This window comes from Gracilinanus agilis, chromosome 4 (genome assembly GCF_016433145.1).
Source record: "Gracilinanus agilis isolate LMUSP501 chromosome 4, AgileGrace, whole genome shotgun sequence".
Classification (NCBI taxonomy): Eukaryota; Metazoa; Chordata; class Mammalia; order Didelphimorphia; family Didelphidae; genus Gracilinanus; species Gracilinanus agilis.
In genome coordinates, this window is record NC_058133.1 from 468,301,268 (window position 1) to 468,321,217 (window position 19,950).

General features: G+C 37.6%; 1 protein-coding gene across 4 annotated transcripts in view; it reads right to left on the reverse strand.

The window, feature by feature from the left end:
• CD58 (CD58 molecule) overlaps positions 1-19,950 on the reverse strand; it is a 106,149-nt gene that overhangs the window by 31,144 nt on the left and 55,055 nt on the right. For all 4 annotated transcript variants that reach the window (XM_044672430.1, XM_044672433.1, XM_044672431.1 and 1 more), the window contains one exon: positions 2,397-2,645. In XM_044672430.1, coding sequence (XP_044528365.1) covers positions 2,397-2,645 — 249 coding nt within the window. The remainder of the gene's footprint in view (positions 1-2,396; positions 2,646-19,950) is intronic.

A 19,950-nucleotide genomic window follows, 5' to 3' on the forward strand; every position in this document is an offset into this window, starting at 1 on the left:
ACAGTGGAATGGACGACCTTAGAAGGTAATGAAGTCCACTTAATCCTGGAAAACTCTTTTTTTTAACCCTTACCTTCCATCTTAGATTCAATACTGTGTATTTGTCCGAAGGCAGAAGAGGCTAGAAGATGGGCTAGAAGATGGGGGTTAAGTGACTTGTCCAGGGTCATACACAGCTAGGAAGTGTCTGAGGCCAGATTGGAATCTAGGACCTCACATCCATTAGCTTGATTCTCCAATTCACTGAGGCACCTAGCTGCTTCCAAACATGGAAAACTTTAAGCTGATCTACATGACCACTTGTTCTATTCAGGTATGTGTGTTTGACTTTGGAAATCCTGTTCAATTTTGAGTTTCTGTGAAAAGGATTATAGTGTAGTCTGTCCCCTGAAGGATTTCTGGACCTTTTGAAATATTTATGCCCTTCCAGCTCCTCTTCCTTATCCCATCTCCTACAAACAATATCATTGTCCCTGCCTTTAGAACTTCTGATTCATCTACTATACCCAGAATGCAAAATTCACTCATTTCATCCCATATCCCTCAGACATACAAGTTTTTATTTGGTCTCTTTCTTGACAAATCATTGAGTGATTAAAATAAGAAATCTATTAGCTGTGTGGCCCTGGGCAACCCCCATTGCCTAGCCCTTACCACTCTTCTGCCTTGGAACCAATACCTAGTATTAATTCTAAGATAGAAGGTGAGGGTCTAAAAAAAGAAAAGAAAAAAAGGAAGTTTGAGAATAAACACGTAATGCCTTTGTTTCCTGGTTTTGTAACTGTTTTTAAAAGCATGGCCCTACCAGAAAGGTTCCAAATCTATTTTTCTCACAAGAACTTGCTTTAGTGAAATCATTTCTTTGTCTATTGTGTTTAGCTTAAAACAGAAGAACTTGGTATTTTCTGTCTTTAAACTTGACAAAAGCTTTCTATATATATACATATATACATATATATATATGTATATGTATATGTTTTACTAATAACTTCTGCTTTTAACTCATGAGCATTTCTAGATTTACCCACCCCCAAACCTGAAAAGTGAATCCTCTCTTGTAGCAAAGTAAAGTTATTTTAAGTAAAAAACAAACCACACAGTGACTAAGTCTGACAATTTGTACATCATTCTGCCCTGGTAGTCCCCCCACCTCCATGCTTTTAAGGGGAAGGAGCTACGTTTCATTATTGGTCTTCTAGGACCATTATTAGCTCTTTGATTACTCATAGTCTGTCTTTCTTTGGGCAATGTTTATATTGTTGGAGTCACTGTATTGCTTATCTAGTTCTGCGGATAAAAGTCACAGACTCCAGGCATGTGATTGTCTCTCATCAGTCCAGGATTCTGGGGAGGGTTGAGAGTATGATGGACCACCTCCTCATTGGCTCTTCACCAGTAGAGAGGTCTTGGGATGTCTAGGAGAGGGCTGACTAAAGGGCGTCTGAGAGTGTATTTCCTTATCTAAGGAATCAATAGAAGGAATACTAAGGATTGATACTTAGTATGGATTCTAAGGCAGAAGGTGAGGGTTTTTAAAAAGCGTATTGTGGCTAATACGGAAATGTTTTATATGACTATAATGCATGATATACAACATATTGCTTGCCTTCTTGAGAAGAGGGGACAGTACAGAGGGAGGGAGAGAATGTGGAACTTAGAATTAAAAAAAAACAAATGTTGCAAATGTTTCATTGACATAAAATTTAGAAAAAAAATTAATGAAAAAAAAATAATGAAAAAAAAGTGTCTTGTTGCTGTTCTTGGTTTCCCCAGAGTATGGACTTCAACTTCTTTATGAAGCAGCCCATTCTGGTTTTAACTTCTTTAATTATAAGAAAGTTTTTCCTTATATTGGATCCAAAGCTGCCTCTGTAATTATTTTGCTCAAATGAGTCTTTTCTTAAACTCTTACCTTCTGTTTTAGAATCAATATGATTCTAAGGCAGAAGAGTGGTAAAGGAAAGAAAATTGAGGTTGTCACTTGTCCAGAGTCACACAGATAGGAAGTGTCTGAGGCCAGATTTGAACCCAGGACCTCCCATTTCCAGGCCTGGCGCTCTATCCACTAAACCACCTAGCTGCGCCATTCAAATTATTCTTGAGCAAATGCAACTCATTAGTCAAAGGGTACAACTGGACAAGTCTCTGCATATAACCCACATATGTTTAAGGCTCATGGATTCAGAGCTAGAAGGGAATTCTAGAATCTAGTCTAATCCATCCCTTTTGCAAATGAGAAGTCTATAGTCCAGAGAGTTTAATTCACTCGTCCAAGGTCACACTGAATTAGGATATTGATCCTGGATCATAGAATCGAGTGTTACGACAGCAATTCCAGCTCCTCTTGCCACTCTGCTTACACTGTCCCCTGTAGTCCACCACATAGGAATACTTACTCTCTAGGACGCAGGTCCTGAGGAAGAGGGCAGACTCGTTATTCGATCTTGGGTTTGAAATAATGCACTGGATATTATGATCAAGGTCTGCCATACGGCTCAGCTGCACCTTTTTTTCTGAAAGATGCACATACGATACAGGACTTTTCCATGTATAATTTAGAAAATTACTGTTTTCTGATCCATTACACGAAACTGTAATGTTTTCTTCATCAGAAGTACAGGTGAGAGCAGGCTGTAGAAGTTTGTCTAGGGAGAAAGAAAAATCAATCAAGTTAAATATCACAACAGAAATGGATTCGTGCTCTAAGTACATTTAAAACTACAATTTTGGGGCAGCTGGGTAGCTCAGTGGATTGAGAGCCAGACCTAGAGACAGGAGGTCCTGGGTTCAAATCTGGATTAAGACACTTCTCAGTTGTGTGACCCTGGGCAAGTCACTTAACCCCCATTGCCTAGCCCTTACCACTCTTGTGCCTTAGAGCCAATACACGGTATTGATTCCAAGACGGAAGGTAAGAGTTGTAAAAAATAAAAAAAATAAACTGCCATTTTAAAATGTAAGACATGTATACTCTGTATCTATTGTGGGAAGCCAATAAGAGAATAGAAAAAAATCTGAGACCCCTCTTTTGACACCTCTTATGAACCATACCTTTTCTTATTGGAAAAACATTATAGACTTATTGAAAAGCTTTGAGTCCTTAGCAGACCAGCAACTACTGAGTTAAAAATTTCTCTCCTTGATAATTAAGAAGCCTGAACTCTAAAAAATATAGTCAAGGCTGGACACAGACAAAGATAGAGATAAGACTGAAGCCAGACTATCTGACCAGGTCCAGACCTGTAAATCAAGGCAGAACGCAATTAGTAAACATCTCCATGAAATATATTTCTACTCCCAGAATTAACCCCTACTAATTGGTGGTTGGAATTTGGCCCTTGCCCGTGTACCCATCTCTCTACTTTTTAGACTTTAATGGATTGTGTATAATTTGTAACCCCTTCACAGCTGTGACTCTTTCTTTGTGTTCTTTGTTTGAAATCAGTATATAATAAACTCCAAAGCCCACAGAGTTTAGATCAACATGGGCTAACCACTAGTCTGGTTGTTCTCATTTTCTTTTTCCTGTCTTAACAATCCGATGCCACAAAACGCCACTCAGGACCCCTACCTATATAGAGGCTAGCTCTCTATAATCTATGATGGTGAATCTATGGCATACATGCCAAGGATGGCATGCAGAGACCTCTCTGTGGGCATGTGAACTGTTCCTGGCAGAGTTAGTTACTAGAAAGGCAGAGGGACTCCTGTGGAGCTGCTCCCTTCTCCCTCTCCATCTCACCTGCCCTGAATAGAGCATTTAAGCCACTACCCTCCCTTTCTCCCTTCCCTGTCTGGAGTAAGAGTGTGAGGGCAGAGGGGTGAGAGGCATTCTTGGGGGGGGCATTGTACGTAGTCTGGGGGGTGGGGCATGGCATGTGGTCTCTAAAAGGTTCTCCATCACTGCCCTATATCAAATTGCTTGCCTTCTCAATGAGTGGGGAGAAAAGAGACAGAGGGAGAGAATTTGGAACTCAAAGGATTTTTTAAAGGTTAAAATTGTTTTTACATATAATTGGAAAAAATAAAATACTAAAAATTAAAAAGTGAGAGGCAGCATATAATAGTAGAGGGAGAGAGTTGACCTTGGAGCTAGGAAGAGGGGGGTGATCATGAGCTCAAATCTTGCCTCAGATACTGAATGAATGTCTATGGATTCTGGACAAGTCATTTAACCTTTCAATTCTCAATAAATTGCAGATAAAAGGTACCAACCTATCCCAGCAGAGCAAATTTCCTCATCAAGAGTTCTCTAAAGCATTGAAACTAAAAGTTCTACCATTTCATTCCCTACTTACAAATACAAGTATTCCTTCCACTTAAGGACTTTCCCCATTGTGGTTTTTGCTGTATCGCAGGGAAGCATAAGAAATTAGATGGAAATTTGGGGGGGAGTTTTGACAGCACATAAAAAGCTTAGAAACTCAGAAATGCACAAAATAAATGTAGAGTATTTTATAACATCGACATATTTTATCATTTAGTACCATAAATATATACAACCTCTTTTTAAAAGTTAAAATAAGTCAAAATTAAAATTTTTAAAAAGAATGCAAAAGGCAAAGTCTTTTACTTGGGATTTTCCAGATCATAGGAGCCCATGTCCCTAACCCTCATAGTGTGAAAGGGATACCTGTATAGGATGAATCTTAGTCTTACAAGCTGGGGAGTACATAGAATTCCCTTCTCTAAGCACCAAGGGGGAAGAATCCTTTTTCCTGAATGATTTGGAAACTCCTTGGGTCCGAGCAGAAAAGTGGAAAGCTCTTGTGTCTGGCTGCTAGGGAAGAGTCCCTACATTTCTGCTGGGTGACAACGAACAAAGCTAGCTGTGTACATAATCCACATCCCCTGAAAGCAAATCCAGTAATTTAACTTTCTACCAGGCTACAACCCTAGTCTTTAGCATTGTATTCAGCACTTAGCAAGGGTCAAATAATTATTTATTCATTCATTCATTCTTTTGTTCATTCCTTCTTCTTTCTTTTATCCAATCATTCATTGGGTGTTTAGTCTTATAGCTTTAAGTAATAAAATAAAACAAAATACCAGTTACCTGGGATAAATGTTACACATTAAGCTCGTCACTTGTTAACAATTCATAATTGCTAAATTAATTAAGTTGCTGGATTGACCAATTACTTAGCAAGGAATGGAGCCAAGGTCAAGTAGGTGGATTCTGAAACTAGGGAAGGACCAGAATATAGGATGTGCCAGGGCTGTAACTAGAGCAAAACGACTGGTTCTTTTACCCAGGGGGTCGAAATTAAGGAGGGCCTTGAGAATTTCTGTATTCCTTCTGTAAGCATAAATAATTGAGCTTAGTCCTGAACAGGAATAATGACTATCAGAAGGTTTCGTCTCCCCATGCTTCCGTGGTCCAGGTGAGCTCCTCCCTGACTGGGTTATTCCCTCCTCACTTCCTCCCATGGTAGTATCAGTTGGTCTCCTAATGTTTCCTAGTATAAAGGGAAACCTCTATCTTAATACCAGGGGAATGACGTTTCAGGGTTCTTCTCTCTTTGAAAGCCTTGCATGCCTAAGTCTATGGAGGTTTGTTCTCTTGCTCACAAATGAATTTGTCTTAAAAGGCTGATTTTGAAAATTCATTTCCTAACATTTTCCCCAAACATTACTATGATTGATGTCTATTGGAGGCTCCAAAACAGCCAAGATGGCAGCCAGGTGTGCAGGAAAGGAATTCAAGGGAAAACAAAAAATGCTAAAAATCAATTTCAAAAACCTCAACAATATCCAATATCACTAGCTTGTAAGCTTCTTGAGGACAAGGACCCTGTGTCTGCCTTTCTTTGTAGCCCCTGCCCTTAGTACAATACCTGGCACATAGTGATTAATGAATGCTTTTGACTAACTGCTATTCTACTTCAAACCCTTCTTTTTTTTCACATTTATACAGGAGACCAAAGCTTAAAGAAATAACTTGACTTACCCAAAATGACATAGATAGTAAAAGAGGATAGATTTGAACTCACAGTTTCCTTCACTTTGCTATTTGGCAGAAGCTTAGTTCTGCCAATCACCAATCTTTACTACCCAAATTGGCATTCAAGTTCCTCTAGGCAGGTGCCACCAATTCTCCATCTCAAACATATCATAGAAAGTTTAAAAAAAAAAAAAGCAGAATCCTTACTTTCTGTCTTAGTATCAATACAGGTATCAATACAATGTCCCAGCACAAAAGAACAAGGGCTAGACCTCAGGGGGTAAGTGACTTGCCCAGGGTCACACAATGGGAAGTATCTGAGGTCAGATCTAAACCCAGGACATCCCATCTCCAGGTCTGGTGCTCTATGCATATCTATATCTAGAATTCACCAACATATTTCCCTCTGTCCAAGGCAGATCAGTTTTCTAACCATTCCCACAGATAGTCTCTGCTAATGCTGTCTCTCTCTGCCTTAAAAGTTCTGGTCTTCCTTCTATCATTCCCACTTAAATTCCCAACCAACCTATGAAATGAAGGGGGTGGACTGGATGACCCCTGATGGGATTCCCTGCTATGATCCTCAGGGCAAGGCATTGTGCTAGGAAACTGCAATCCCTGCCTTGTATTGGAGTCATACGGAGAGGGGAACACTTGTAAAGAGAAAGAATTCTTAAACTGGGCTTCTTGAACTTGGTTTTAAAGGGGTTTATACCCATTTCAACTATATGATTGTTTCCTTTGTAATTCTATTTATTTTATTCATGTGAAAAAATATCATTCTGGGAAGGAGACATCAGCATGCCAAAGCAGTCCCTGACACAAAAACAGATTAGGAACATGTAAGAAGAAATTTAATTAAGTAGCTTTTAATCACTTAGAATGATTGCTCCATAGAACTTTCCAATTTGGAATTATGCAAATAAAATGGCTGAAATGTCCACATTCTTTAACCCAGAGATTCCAGTACTGGGCTTATATCCCCAGGAAGTTTTTGAAAAGAAGAAAGTCTCATGCACATCAAAATATTTATAGTAACACTTTTCACTGATAGTTAAGACCTGGAAACAAAGCAGACCTAGGAAAGGCTAAGCAAACTGTGATAGATGAATACAATGGATTATTATGTTGCTCTAAGATGGTGATGGCAAACCTATGGCACGATGTTAGCACTGACACGAATGGCATGCGGCCATATGCAGAGGATGAAACATTTGCTGTAGTGTAATGTAGACACTCTGCACTATAGATGACAATTCTACCTCTATTAATTTACCTATTTTTGGTTTATTAAATACAGTTGTATATTACAATTATACATTTTTGTTATTTAAACTATAAATGTCACAAAATTATATTTTTTGTTTTTTTTTCTCAAAGTGACACAGCACCCGAGTTATGCTCGGTTTTTGGGCGAATTTTGACACACCAAGCTCAAAAGGTTGCCCATCACTGTTCTAAGAAATGATGAATACAGAAGAGCATAGAAAGATATGCATGAATTCATGCAGGATGAATTAAGAACATCTAATAAATATTCAACAAATGTCCTTGAGTAATAATTTCTTGATTAATACTTAATTAGTAATTATTTAATTTCATATATTAATTGTTTAATAAAATGGCATATACCATGATGACAGCAATGTAAACAAAAAAGGACAACCACACACACGTGAATGTTGCAAGATTCTAAAAAATAAATACAGCATAAAAGAAAATAGTTATATGAGAGGATATTCCCAACCCATCCTTTAGGGAGGAAGTCCATTGATATGACACATAATTTTAGACTTTCAATGTATTGATTAGTTGTATTGACTTTTTCCTTTTCTTTTTTTTCTCTTTTAAAAAATGCTATTTTTTAACATGGGACTATTCTCTGGGAGAAGAAGGAACACAAGGGAAAACTATGATAACATAAAAAAAGATATAAATAAAAACATTATTTATTTATTTTTTGTTTTTTAAGCCCTTACTTTCCATTTTAGAATGGACACTGTCTATTGGTTCCAAGGCAGAAGAATGGTTAGGGCTAGACAAAGGGGGTCAAATGACTTGCCCAGGGTGACACAGATAGAAGGTGTCCAAGGCCAGATTTGAACCTAGGACCTCCTATCTCTAAGCCTGGCTCTATCTACTGAGCAACCTAGCTGTTCCCTAAAAACTTATTTTTAAAAACATCACTTTCTACTTACAGGGCAAAGGACATTTGATGAGGCATCTCTGTTTCACTGGCAATTCAAAATGTCACACTATCTAGAGGAAGCTCTTCAGCATGTTGGGTGAGAAGATATTTAGGAGAACTTGGACAAAATTAGAAGAATCAGCATAGCATGGTGGGTAAAAAGGTAGCCTCACTTAGTGAGATTTGAATTCCAGCCAGCCTCTGCCACAGATTGGCTGGGTGGAAACAAAGCCGCTTTCAGAGCTCGTGGCCTCTCTTTAAAACCTTATGTTGAAGAGAAGTTTGAGAAGAATAAAGGGCAAATGTAAAGGAGTTTTTTTGCTAATATTTCCATATCACAGTGAAATCAGAGTCAGAAAAAATAGACAAAAGTAAAACCAGATGGATCTGAGTATGTCGAAATTTGGAGAAAATATCCAGATCGATAATATCACAAATCCTTCAAAATCTTATCCTATTATACAGAATTTAATACAGTATCATAATATACTATGTAGCATATTATATAATAAATATATGCAGTATATGTAATATGCTGTATATAACATAACATATATACTATATATGATACATACAACATATATCATAATCATATAATTGGCTATATTACAGTAATTTAATACAGTATAATAATATAATTCATGTTTTTAAGGAGTAGCTTAGTGGATAGAGTGTTGGGTTGGGTATTAGGAAATCTTGAGTTCAAATCCTACCTCTGAGACTCTGGGCAAATCATTAACCTCTGTCTGCCACAGGTCTCTCAAATCATTAATAGGTACAATACTAGCCAGGGATTGTTGTGAGAATGGAATGAGAATAGATGTAAAGAGCTCTGCTAATTTTAGGGTATGATATAAATGGCAGCTGTTATTATTGCTTTTATTATTATTAAACATGCCAACACAAAGACTGATATTCCAAATACTGGCAGGGTCTTTTCTGAGACTCTCATTATGCTTCCTGATGCCAGATAACTCTTATATTAAAATATGCAAGTTTATCTGCAGAGCTCCAGATCCCATTTCCCCCAATTCTGGATTTTCTGGTTTCTCCAGATCTCAAATGATGCTCCTTCTTTCTGAGATACACCTCGAATCACACTAACCACTGCCTGGCTCTGAATCTACCTGGAAAGGAAATCGTTATGGGTAGCTTCATGACTAAAAGATGAAATCATTAACCTATTCATAAGTGTTTATAATTAATTAATGCAATTCATTTCTCATTAGGAAAAGAAAGTTACAGGCATAACTCTCAAAGAAATGCCTGAATTAGTCTATTTAAAGGTATTACTGCAATTCAGATTGAGGGCAAAGTAGTTCATCTCACTTGCATGAATAATCCTTTAGTTCAGTGAGAAAGAGAACACAATCCCAGAGTTAGTATACCTCTGCAGTATAGGATTTCTCCCTTCTGGGAAGCCCTGTAAGCACTATGGTGAGGTAGTTGGAGAGTTCAAAGTCAGAGGACCTAACTTCAAATCCAATCTCTGCCACTTATGAACTGTGTGACCTTGAAAAAGTCACATACCTCTTCTGGTTTCCTCATATCTAAAATGTGGAGTTGGAGGAAATGATCTCTAAGATCTGAATCTAAATCTGAAATTCTGAGTATGCTGCTAAATATTTGACAACCAGCTCTCTAAAAAACAGGGCATACTTTTCAGGACTCTATTTTGCATTCAAAGTCCTTAATAACTTTCCCTGCCATACAGGGACTCTGGCCTCCTGTTTGTTCTACAAATGAGATACTCCATCCCTTGGCCATGGTCATTTTCTCTGGCAGTCTCCCTTGCCTGGAATGTTTTTCCTCTTCTACTCTGACTACTGACCTTCCTGGTTTCCTTTAAGTTCCAGCTAAAATCTCACCTTCTCCCAGAAGTCTTCCCTAACCCCACTTAAATCCAATGCTTTCCTTCTCTTAATTATTTCCTCTGACTACTGATCTCCTTGGTTTCCTTTAAGTCCCAAGAAAAATCCTACCTTCTCCAGGAAGCCTTCCATGACCCTACTTAATTCCAGTGCTTTCTCGCTCTTAATTATTTCCTATCTATCCTGTGTATAGCTTGCTTTGTATATATTTGTTTGCATGTTGTCTCTTTCATTAGATTGCCATCTCCTTGAGGGCAGGGACTATCTTTTGCCTCTTTTTGCATGCTCAGTGCTTAGTATGGTGGCTGGTGCATAGCAGGTACTCAATAAATGTATTTTCTCTATCACTTTCTGAAATCTAGACCAATGGTGTCAAACTCAAAAAGAAACAGATTTCTGTCAGTCACATATTGACGTAGAAAGCCAGAAATGAATGTTACTGTGATATATTGCATTTTTATTTATTTTCATTTATTCAACATTAATTTATTTATTCAATATTGTCCAATTGCATTTTAGGCAGCACTCATCTGCTATGAAGTGTGGTACCTCTGGTCTAGACAAAAAATAAAAAAGAAATCAAATCCTGATTTATGACTTTGCCAATTTCCCAGATGTACTTGCTCACATGGAAAATTTAACAATCAGCTCTCCCTAAGTATGAGCTGGTTCTCACACCCCTCTGTATGATTTTTCCAGGAAGGGATTTAAAGAAACCCTGAGAAGGAAGAGAATGGAATTATGACAAAGAAAGCAAGGTCACAGTTTTAAGTGAATTGAGAACTTGTTTACATGGTATAATCTGAAGGGTACCAACATGCCCCCACAGAAAATCCCAAACTCTGCTAAAATTCTACTATAAGAGAGTCATTCCTTTGAATAACCATTTTATTTAAAAAACCACAAAAAAGAAAAACACATGGATAGGCAGCTCAATGGATAGAACACCAGACTTAGAGACAGGAGATTCTAGGTTTAAATCTGGTCTCAGGCACTAATTGTTCCTAGTTGTATGACTTTGGGCAAGTCACTCAACCCCAGTTGTCTAGCCCTTACTAATCTTCTGTTCTGGAACCAATACTTAGTATGGATTCTAAGACAGAAGGTAAGGTTCAAAAATATAAAATAAAATAAGTGCATAGTCCTTGGAGGATTAATTCTCCTTCTCTCTGCTAATTCTTTCAGTTACTCAGGTTTGCAACCTTAAGATCCATCTTGACGCCTCCTTTACTGCCCAGATGCAATCAACTGATATCCTGTTTTTATACTTTTCCTGCTTTTAGATATTGCTAAACCTGTTCTCTACCTTTATTATAATTATTGATACTTCAAATATCTAACTTAATAGATGATTAGAACCAAAAGGGGCATTAGAAAGCATCTAGTCCAACACCTGATATGTGAATATATATATAGCCTCAGATATTTTGGTTGGTCACTTAGCTTCTATCTGCCTCAGTTTTTTCATCTGTAAAATAGAGTAATAATGGCGTCTACCTCCCAGGATTGTTGTGAGAATCAAATGAGATAATATTTGTAAAGCACTTAGCACAGTGTCTAGCACATAGTAGACTTAATACATTTCCTTCCTCCTTTCTTAATAGTCTCTCTTCTTTCAGATCCCCTGACATCATTTTCTCTGGGTTTTCCTATTGTTTAAACAATGAAAGACTTCCAAGAAATAAATATCATGATTTCCAAGGCCACACAGCCAGAGTACTTGTTCTAAATTATTTTCTTGCAGCCAGAGTACTTGTTCTAAATTATTTTCTTCCTTTCACAGTTATGACTCTGTACTTAAGCATGTTAGCAGTGATCTGTTGTCCACCCTGCAATCTCTTATCTAATGTTCCTCTTCTTTCCACTTGCATGCATCTCAACTCTTGAGTCACTGCCAAGTGGTGGACTGGAGCCAGAGCTGATAGTGAACTTCTTATGTGAGTATATTTACACTTTAGGATTCAGCTTGATTTGTTCTTTTTGTTGACTTTAGAAAAGTGATGGAGAAAATGTTAATGATACAGTCTAAACTTCAAAGTTTATCCTGAATAAAGGTGGTGGTTGTTTGTTGATTGTGGAACTAGTTATTAAACACTTATTAGCATGGCTCTGGGCCACTCCTATCAATTGTTACCTTCCCTGTCCTTGCTCCTAAATCACTTTGAAGGGCTGGAACAAGTCCAGAAAATGTGCTGGCTGGATTCACTACAAATTTGTTTGTCTGATTTAATTGGGCTCTCACTCTTCGGAAGCAATCTCTATTTATCCTCTAATGACTTCCTCCCTCCTGCTTACAAAAATACTCGTCTTTCCCTCTTGCTAAAACAAACAAACAATCTTTCCCTAGTAACTTTCTGGAAATTTACACTGTCTTGAATTTCTATGGCTAGTGTCTCCATTTTTTTCTAATCATCTACTCACACCTAAACTCTCTGAAATTCAACTTCTATCAGTCTTGTTCAACTAAGTGTTCTCACTAAGGTAACTATAAATGACCTCTAATTACCAAGATTAATGGCTCATTGTCATTCTTCATCTTTCCTCTGATACCCTCTCCCCACCATCCCCTAGTCCTTTCTTCTTGTTCCTAGCAGGTAGGTGATAGTTTGGATAGCATTTTGGGCTTGAAATCAGGAAGAAATAAGTGTAAATCTAGCCTCAGATGCTAACTGGGTTATCCTGGACAAGTTACTTCTGCCTCAGTTTGCTCAATTCTAAAATGTGGGTAATAATAGCACATATCTCCCAGGATTGTTGTGAGGATCAAATGAGATAATATTTGTAAAGGGCTTAGCACAGAGCCTGGCACATAGTAGGCATTTAGTAAATGTGTATTTACTTCCTTCTTTCTTAACACTCTTTTCTCTTTCTCCCAGACATACTCTCTCCTGGTTTTCCTGTTGTTTAAGAAATGAGAGCTGCCTGTGCATTCTAACATAATGTGAATTAGAAGAGAATGTCTTCTCTCAGGAATTAAGTAATAGGTTCCTTCCTCTTTAAATTATCTGAAATAAAATCTGTTCTGGATGATCTTTGGTGGCAACAGTGAAGAAAGGTAGGCTTCCATGTTCCTTTCAAGTTTTCAGGTTCTATGATTCTTCCTAACTCCCAGATATTCTTTCTCCCAATATTGGATAGCCTGCTTCTACCACTGAAGTAGCATTTGCTATAGAGGGGACCTACCAGGGAAAAAGTGCATATTTGGACCCATACCAGCTCCTTCCCACCTGGTCCTTGGTCTAAGCTCCTGTATAAATGGAAATTTTGAACCTTGGACTTCATCCCCCAGAAGTCCCTTAGTTTTCCCAAAATTCTCCTGCGCCTCCACATTTGTGTGGTTAGATTATTGTTTTATAGTTGAAAACTTCTCTCTCTTTCTCTTTGGTTCCTGGGAATGAGCTGGTTAGTACCTTTTAGTTAGTCTCTTTTGTTAGTTTATTATTAATAGTTTATAAATATAATATTTAGTATTTTGCATATTAATTTTAATCTTCACGCTCCTCATTTGGGCACAAACACTGCCCAAGTCCAAGGAGTGTGTTCCTTAGGTCTAACATACACTTGGGCATGTGAAGAGTAAATTTCCACTACTTGTCATTGCATCACCAGAAGCTGGCAAACTCCTGAGGACAAGTGAATCATGAAGAGTAGCTTATGACTATGTGGGGTAGTATGCAATCACTGGCCACTGTGCCAGCCAGCAATTTTGGAAAGGCTAATCCCATTTCCTTAATCTTTGGAGCATGCACCAGCCAGCCCGTGGGAAAGGACAAGGGCAGGGAATTTGAGCTCTTTCACTTTATAGAAGAGGAAGTCAATGCTGAGAGGGCCAAAGTAACTTGCCCACAGCCCGGTGACTCATTGGATAGAGCACCAGGCCTGGAGTCAGGAGGGTTCAAATCTGGCCTCAGACACTTCCTAGCTATGTGACCCTGGGTGACTCACTTATCCTCTATTGTTTATCCCTTACCACTTTTCTGTCTTGGCACTGAGACTAAAACAAAAGGTAAAGGTCTTAAAAAAAAAAAAGTTAACTTGCCCAGAGTCAAAAGTATAAAGGGTCAGAGGTAGAATCTGAACCCAGCTCCTCTGACTCCAGAATCAGTAAGTGCTCTTTTCATTGCACCACATTGAATCCCTTGAGCCTAACAGGATCAAGACTGGTTCCTCGATGACTTATCTTCCTCTTCCTGCTCTCAAACAGTGTATCAGTCAGTCAATATTTATAAAGCCCCTTCCTTGTACCAGGTGCTGTGCTAAATGTTAGCCATACAAAGGAAAGTAAGACAGTCCTTGATATGAAGGAGCTCCCAGGCTAAAGAGGGAAAGAGCATGCAAATAAAACTTGGTCCTTGAGCCTTTTCTCTTTGTCTTAATCTAGTCTTTCTTCATGCTCTGATATTCATCTTCATGGCTTTTCAATGACCATCATTACCTTGACTCATAGAAGTATCTAAACTAGGCACCTAAACACAGTCTTTCCCCTCGCTCCCAAAAGATGTCCTGCGAACATCCCTATCTCAGACTGCCCCTAACTGGTCTCATCATCTTCTCCTCAAAATCTCTTCCTACTCCCAGCTTTCCTATCTCTCTGATGAAGCAATCGCCATCTTCCCAGTTATCCCGAGCCATCTTTTGAAAACTTCCTTTGCTCTAATCTGCCAAATATAGCAGAATCTACCTCTAACACATTTCTCAAATTTACTCTTTTCTCTAAATTCACATTGCTCTCACCCTAAGCTCAGTTTCTCATCACCAGGTGCCACCTAAATGTCCTCTATATCTCCAATCTCTCCCCTCTGTAACCATCACAGCTTCCAGAATGATTCCCCTAATGTACAGGGCTAATATTGGTGCTACCTACTGTGTTAAAAAATATCCAGTGGTTCTGCATACCTTTGGAACAAAATAGAAAATCCTTATGTTACTTAACATTCAAGACCCTCTACAATCTCTAACCATCTTTCCAGTTTTTTTTTAAACCCTTACCTTCTATCTTAGAAACAATACTATGTATTAGTTCTAAGACAGAAGAGAGGGAAGGACTAGCAATGGAGGTTAAGTGACTTGTCCAGGGTAACAAAGCAAAGAAGTACCAGAGGCCTGATTTGAACCCTGGATCTTCCATTTCTGGGAGTAGCTCTCTACCATTGAGACACCTAGCTGCCCTCTATTACTAACAAGTTTATACCAGTGCATACTGTAACCAGGGGCATGCCAGAAAATGTTAATAACTATCTCCTATTGAGAAAGAAAATGTGCACAATATGCACTTTTCAGTTTAAGTTGCATTACTGACATTTTCTCCATCACTTTCTTTAGTCTAGACAGGTGATTCCCAAACTTTTTTGGCCTACTGCCCCCTTTCCAGAAAAAATATTTCTTAGTCCCCTGGAAATTAATTTTTAAAAAATTTTAATAGCAATTAATAGGAAAGATACCTGCACCTGTGGCCATCACTGCTCCCCTGGATCACTGCAGTGCCCACTTTGGGAATCACTGGTCTAGACAAATAACATGACAAAACGATCCATAATTTGTAGAATTTGCTGATTTATAAAGTGTAAATGCTCAGACTGAAATTTTAACAATCAGTTCTCAGAAGTTGGTATGACCTAGCTTCAACTACTTTCCTAAAAAAAAAATTTTTTAGCTAATTTATTTATTTAATTAATTTTGAATATTTTTCTGTGGTTACATGAATCATGTTCTTTCCCTTCCCTCCTTTGACCTCCCTCCCTTAGCCCATGAGCAATTCCTCTAGGTTTTACATATGTCACTAAAATATTGTTTTAAGAATAACTCACATTGACATAGCACTTTAATATTTAGATAAATAATTTTGTTTCATTTTCACAACTTTGTGAAGGAGGAATTACAGGTATAACCATCTCCATTTTACAGATAAGAAAGCTGAGGCTGAGAGACTATAAAATGCCTTGCAGTCACATTCATTCCTTTTTTTTTTTAAACCCTTACCTTCCATTTCAGAATCAATATTAAGTATTGGTTCCAAGGCAGAAGGGTGGTAAGGGCTAGGCATTGGGGACTAAGTGACTTGCCCAGGGTCATACAGGAAGGGACTGAAGCCAAATTTGAACCCAGGACTTCCTGTCTCTAGGTTTGACTCTCTATCACTTGAATCACTTAGCTTTCCTCTTAGAGGAGCTTTACAAAAGAATTAAGGGATCCAGTCAATGCATATGCCTATTTACTTGGTATGTTGTTGTTGTTTTTTTCATTTTTAAAACCTTGTCTTCTGTCATAGAATGGATACCAGATATTGGTTTCAAAGCAGAAGAATGGTAAGGGCTAGTCAGTGGGGGTTAAGTGACTTGCCCAGGGTCGTACAGCTTAGGGACTATGGCCAAGATGTCCCAACACACAGGAAGTGTCTCTCCAGAACATGGCAGCTGAGCACAGGCTATTTCTGAGACAAGCTCTACTTTCTCCAGCCTACTAGTCCATTGAAGGCAAGGAACATAGATTTTGAAAGTTTGCCAACTTTAATAGAGGAATAAAAAATAGTTTTGGATGAGAGGGGTTGGACCCTTTGATGCTAAGAGGCCCACAGGAATTACTGGCATGTCTCTAAAAGAACAGTAACATAGCCATGGGAAGATTTTGGTTCTGTGAAAGAAATATTTAGAAATGGAGAAAAAATATGGAGTGGGCAGTTTGGGGAAGCAGTGAGCTTTCCCAATCCTGGAGATATTCAAGGAGAAGGTGGATGATTCTCCGTCAGAGAGGCAAAACTTTCATACTGGGAAGGAGATAGATTAAAGCTCTGCAATCCCTTTGAGTCCAGAGACTTTCGGAGTAGAGAGGGATTTCCCATTCCAGAATGGGTTGGACTAGGTCGTTCTGAGATTCTATAATTATCTGTTTCACAGGGTAGCCGTGCCTCAAAATTTCACCACTAAAAGTAAAGTGGCAAGGTGGATAGGGCAATGGATTTGGAGGCAGCAAGACCCAGAGTTAGGTCTCCCTTCTGCCCCCTTGCTAGTTCTGTGACCCTGGGCAAGTCAAGTAATCTTTCCATGCCTTGTTTTTCTTATTTATAAAATGAGCAAGTTGGACTTCTTGACCTCTAGGGTCCTTTCCCATTCTAAATGTATAATCCTTGACTAATAGCAGTTAAAATATACAATATGTATATATAATAGAAAACATATAAATATAGATGTTTACTATATTAATAAAATATTAATGAATTAATATAATTATATGATATATATTTACTATATTTTACTATATTTTTAGCATTTTATTTTTTTAGTATTTATAGTATATATACTAGATGCTATAATTTACTATATCAATAGAATATAACTTATATTAATTAATCAATATATTATATTACTAATTAATAATATTACTTATTATGATACATAATATACTATATTGTGATATATTAATTAACATCACAATTAATTATTAAGATATTAATATACAAAACAAAACATATATAATATAAAAAAGAATATAAAAAATGTATATATAGTGCTTTAAAGTCTGCTATTGTTACCTTATTTGGGCCTATGAATATCTCTTTAAGGGAGGTGCTATTACTACTCTAATTTTACAGATAAGGAAACTGAGGTTTGCAGAACTTTTGTGGTTTGTTCAAGAGCACATGAGTACATGGAAAAAATAGGATTTGAACTCAGGCTCTCTAACTCCTAGTCCAATAATCTTTTTACTACAGTACACTGTCTTTTTTTTTGGAAACCTTTACCTTCTATGATAGTATTAACTCAAAGACAGAAGAGTGGCACGGGTCAGGCAATCAGAGTTAAGTGACTTGCCCAGGTTCATATAACTAGGAAGTATATGATGTCAAATTTGAACCCAGAGCCTTCCAATTCCGTACAATACTCTGTCTTAATGAGGCTAATGTTCCTGAAACACAAATTTCAATTAGGAAATTTTATAGCATTTCCCATGATCCCAAGTTCACTGCCTTGAAAATCTATCCTCTTGGCATCAGTGTTCCAAGGGTTGCCATGTGGTTATAAATCATGGAACACCATGATCTCAGAAAAATCAAATTTAATGGTGACCCAGAGATCAATGGAAAGAGATATAGCAGGTATAAGTAGACTGTAGCAAAGATGGTATTTTAAGAATATGTTCTATCTGTAAAAGTGAGGTCAGTCACAGAAAGAAATGGAGGGATAACAGACGGATAGCCTAGGGAAGGCCTGCAATGTGTTATGTGGATTTGCAGATTTACACAAAGATGTGGGCAAAAATCCTAGAAATCCAGATTGAGATCTGGAAGCAACTTTACAGGTGATTTGATCCAATCTCCTCATTTTATTGATGAGGAAACTTGTACTCTCACTCTATGCCAGGTGTTTACTTGACCAAGCATTAGGGGTACAAATAAAGGTAAAAACATGTTCCCTGACCTCAAAAATCCCTATTTCAATGAGACAAATGTGGAAAAAACTGTACATAAAAAAGTATGTACAATTGGGGTGCACAATGGAGAGAGAGCATTGGACCTGGACTCAGAAAGACTTGAGTTCAAATCCAGCCTCAGATACTTACTATGTGATCTTGGGCAGCTCACTTAAACTCTCCTTGCCTCAGTTTCCTCACTTGTAAAATACAGATAATATAGCAGCTAGCTCCCAGGATTGTCATGAGGTTCAAATGAGATAATAGTTGTAGAGTACTTAGCACAGGGTCTGGCACATAGAAAACAAATAGTAAGGTATAAAAGGATAACCTTTCTATACTGAGGTTAAGATTTTGTAAAATGTTTGTCAAGAATTCTAGCAAAGTGAGAATGCTTGGGCAGGTGTTTGAATCTTCCTGAGTCTCAGTTTCCTAATCTGTAAAATGAAGGGGTTGAAACAGATGGCCTCCTTTCCAGCTTTAAATTTATGATCTTAAGAACTTTCTCTTCTGTATTCAAGGATGTTATTGTCAGGATACACCACATTAGTTCAATTAAACAATCAATAAGCATTTACTAATCATCTACTATGTAAACACACACTAGAAATACAAAGACAAGCATGAAACAGTTTCTGTCCTCAAAGAGCTTATGCTCAAGCAGGGAAATAATGTGAACATATACTTTTCCTACCTCACTCCAAACCCCAAAAGACAGTTTTAAGAAAAGGAATCCCTGCCTAAAAATGTCTTGTATCTGTCTAATTCTTATTTCCATATATTGTTCATTGTAAAGGTCTCTCTTTTTAAAAAATTAAGTTAAAATTTCCCCCTAATTACATGGAAAAAAGTTTCCAACATTTTAAAAAGAATATTAAGTCTCAAATTCTCTCCCTCCCTCCCCACCCTACTCCCACAGCCCTGTTTGAGATAGAAAGTAATGTCTCATAGATTTTACATGTCCAATCGTGTAAAACATTTTTCTATATTAGTCCTATTGTCAAAGGAAATCCAAAAACAAAAAAATTAAAAAATAAAGTGAAAAAGGTTTGCTTTGGTCTATCAGCAATTTTTCTCTGGAAGCAGATGGAATTTTTTTATCATGACACCTTTGGGATAGTTTTGGATCATTGTATTGCTGAGAATAGCTAAGTTATTCACAGTTGTTTATCATATAGTACTCCTATCACTGTGTACAATGTTCTCCTGGTTCTGCTTATTTCACTCTGCTTCAGTTCATATTAGTCTTTCCAGGTTTTTCTGAGCTACTCCTGCTTGTCATTTCTTATAGCACAATAGTATTCCATTACAATCACATACTATAACTTACTCAGCCATCCCCAACTGATGATCCCCTTCCCTTTCCAATTCTTTGCCCTCACAAAAAAAGCTCTTTTAAATATTTTTGTACATCTAAGTCTTTCTCCTTTTTGTTTTTTATTTCTTTGGGATACAAGCCTAGGAATAATATGTAAATATACTATTTTACAGCCCTTTGGGCATAGGTCCAAATTGTTCTCTAGACTGTTTAAATCACTTCA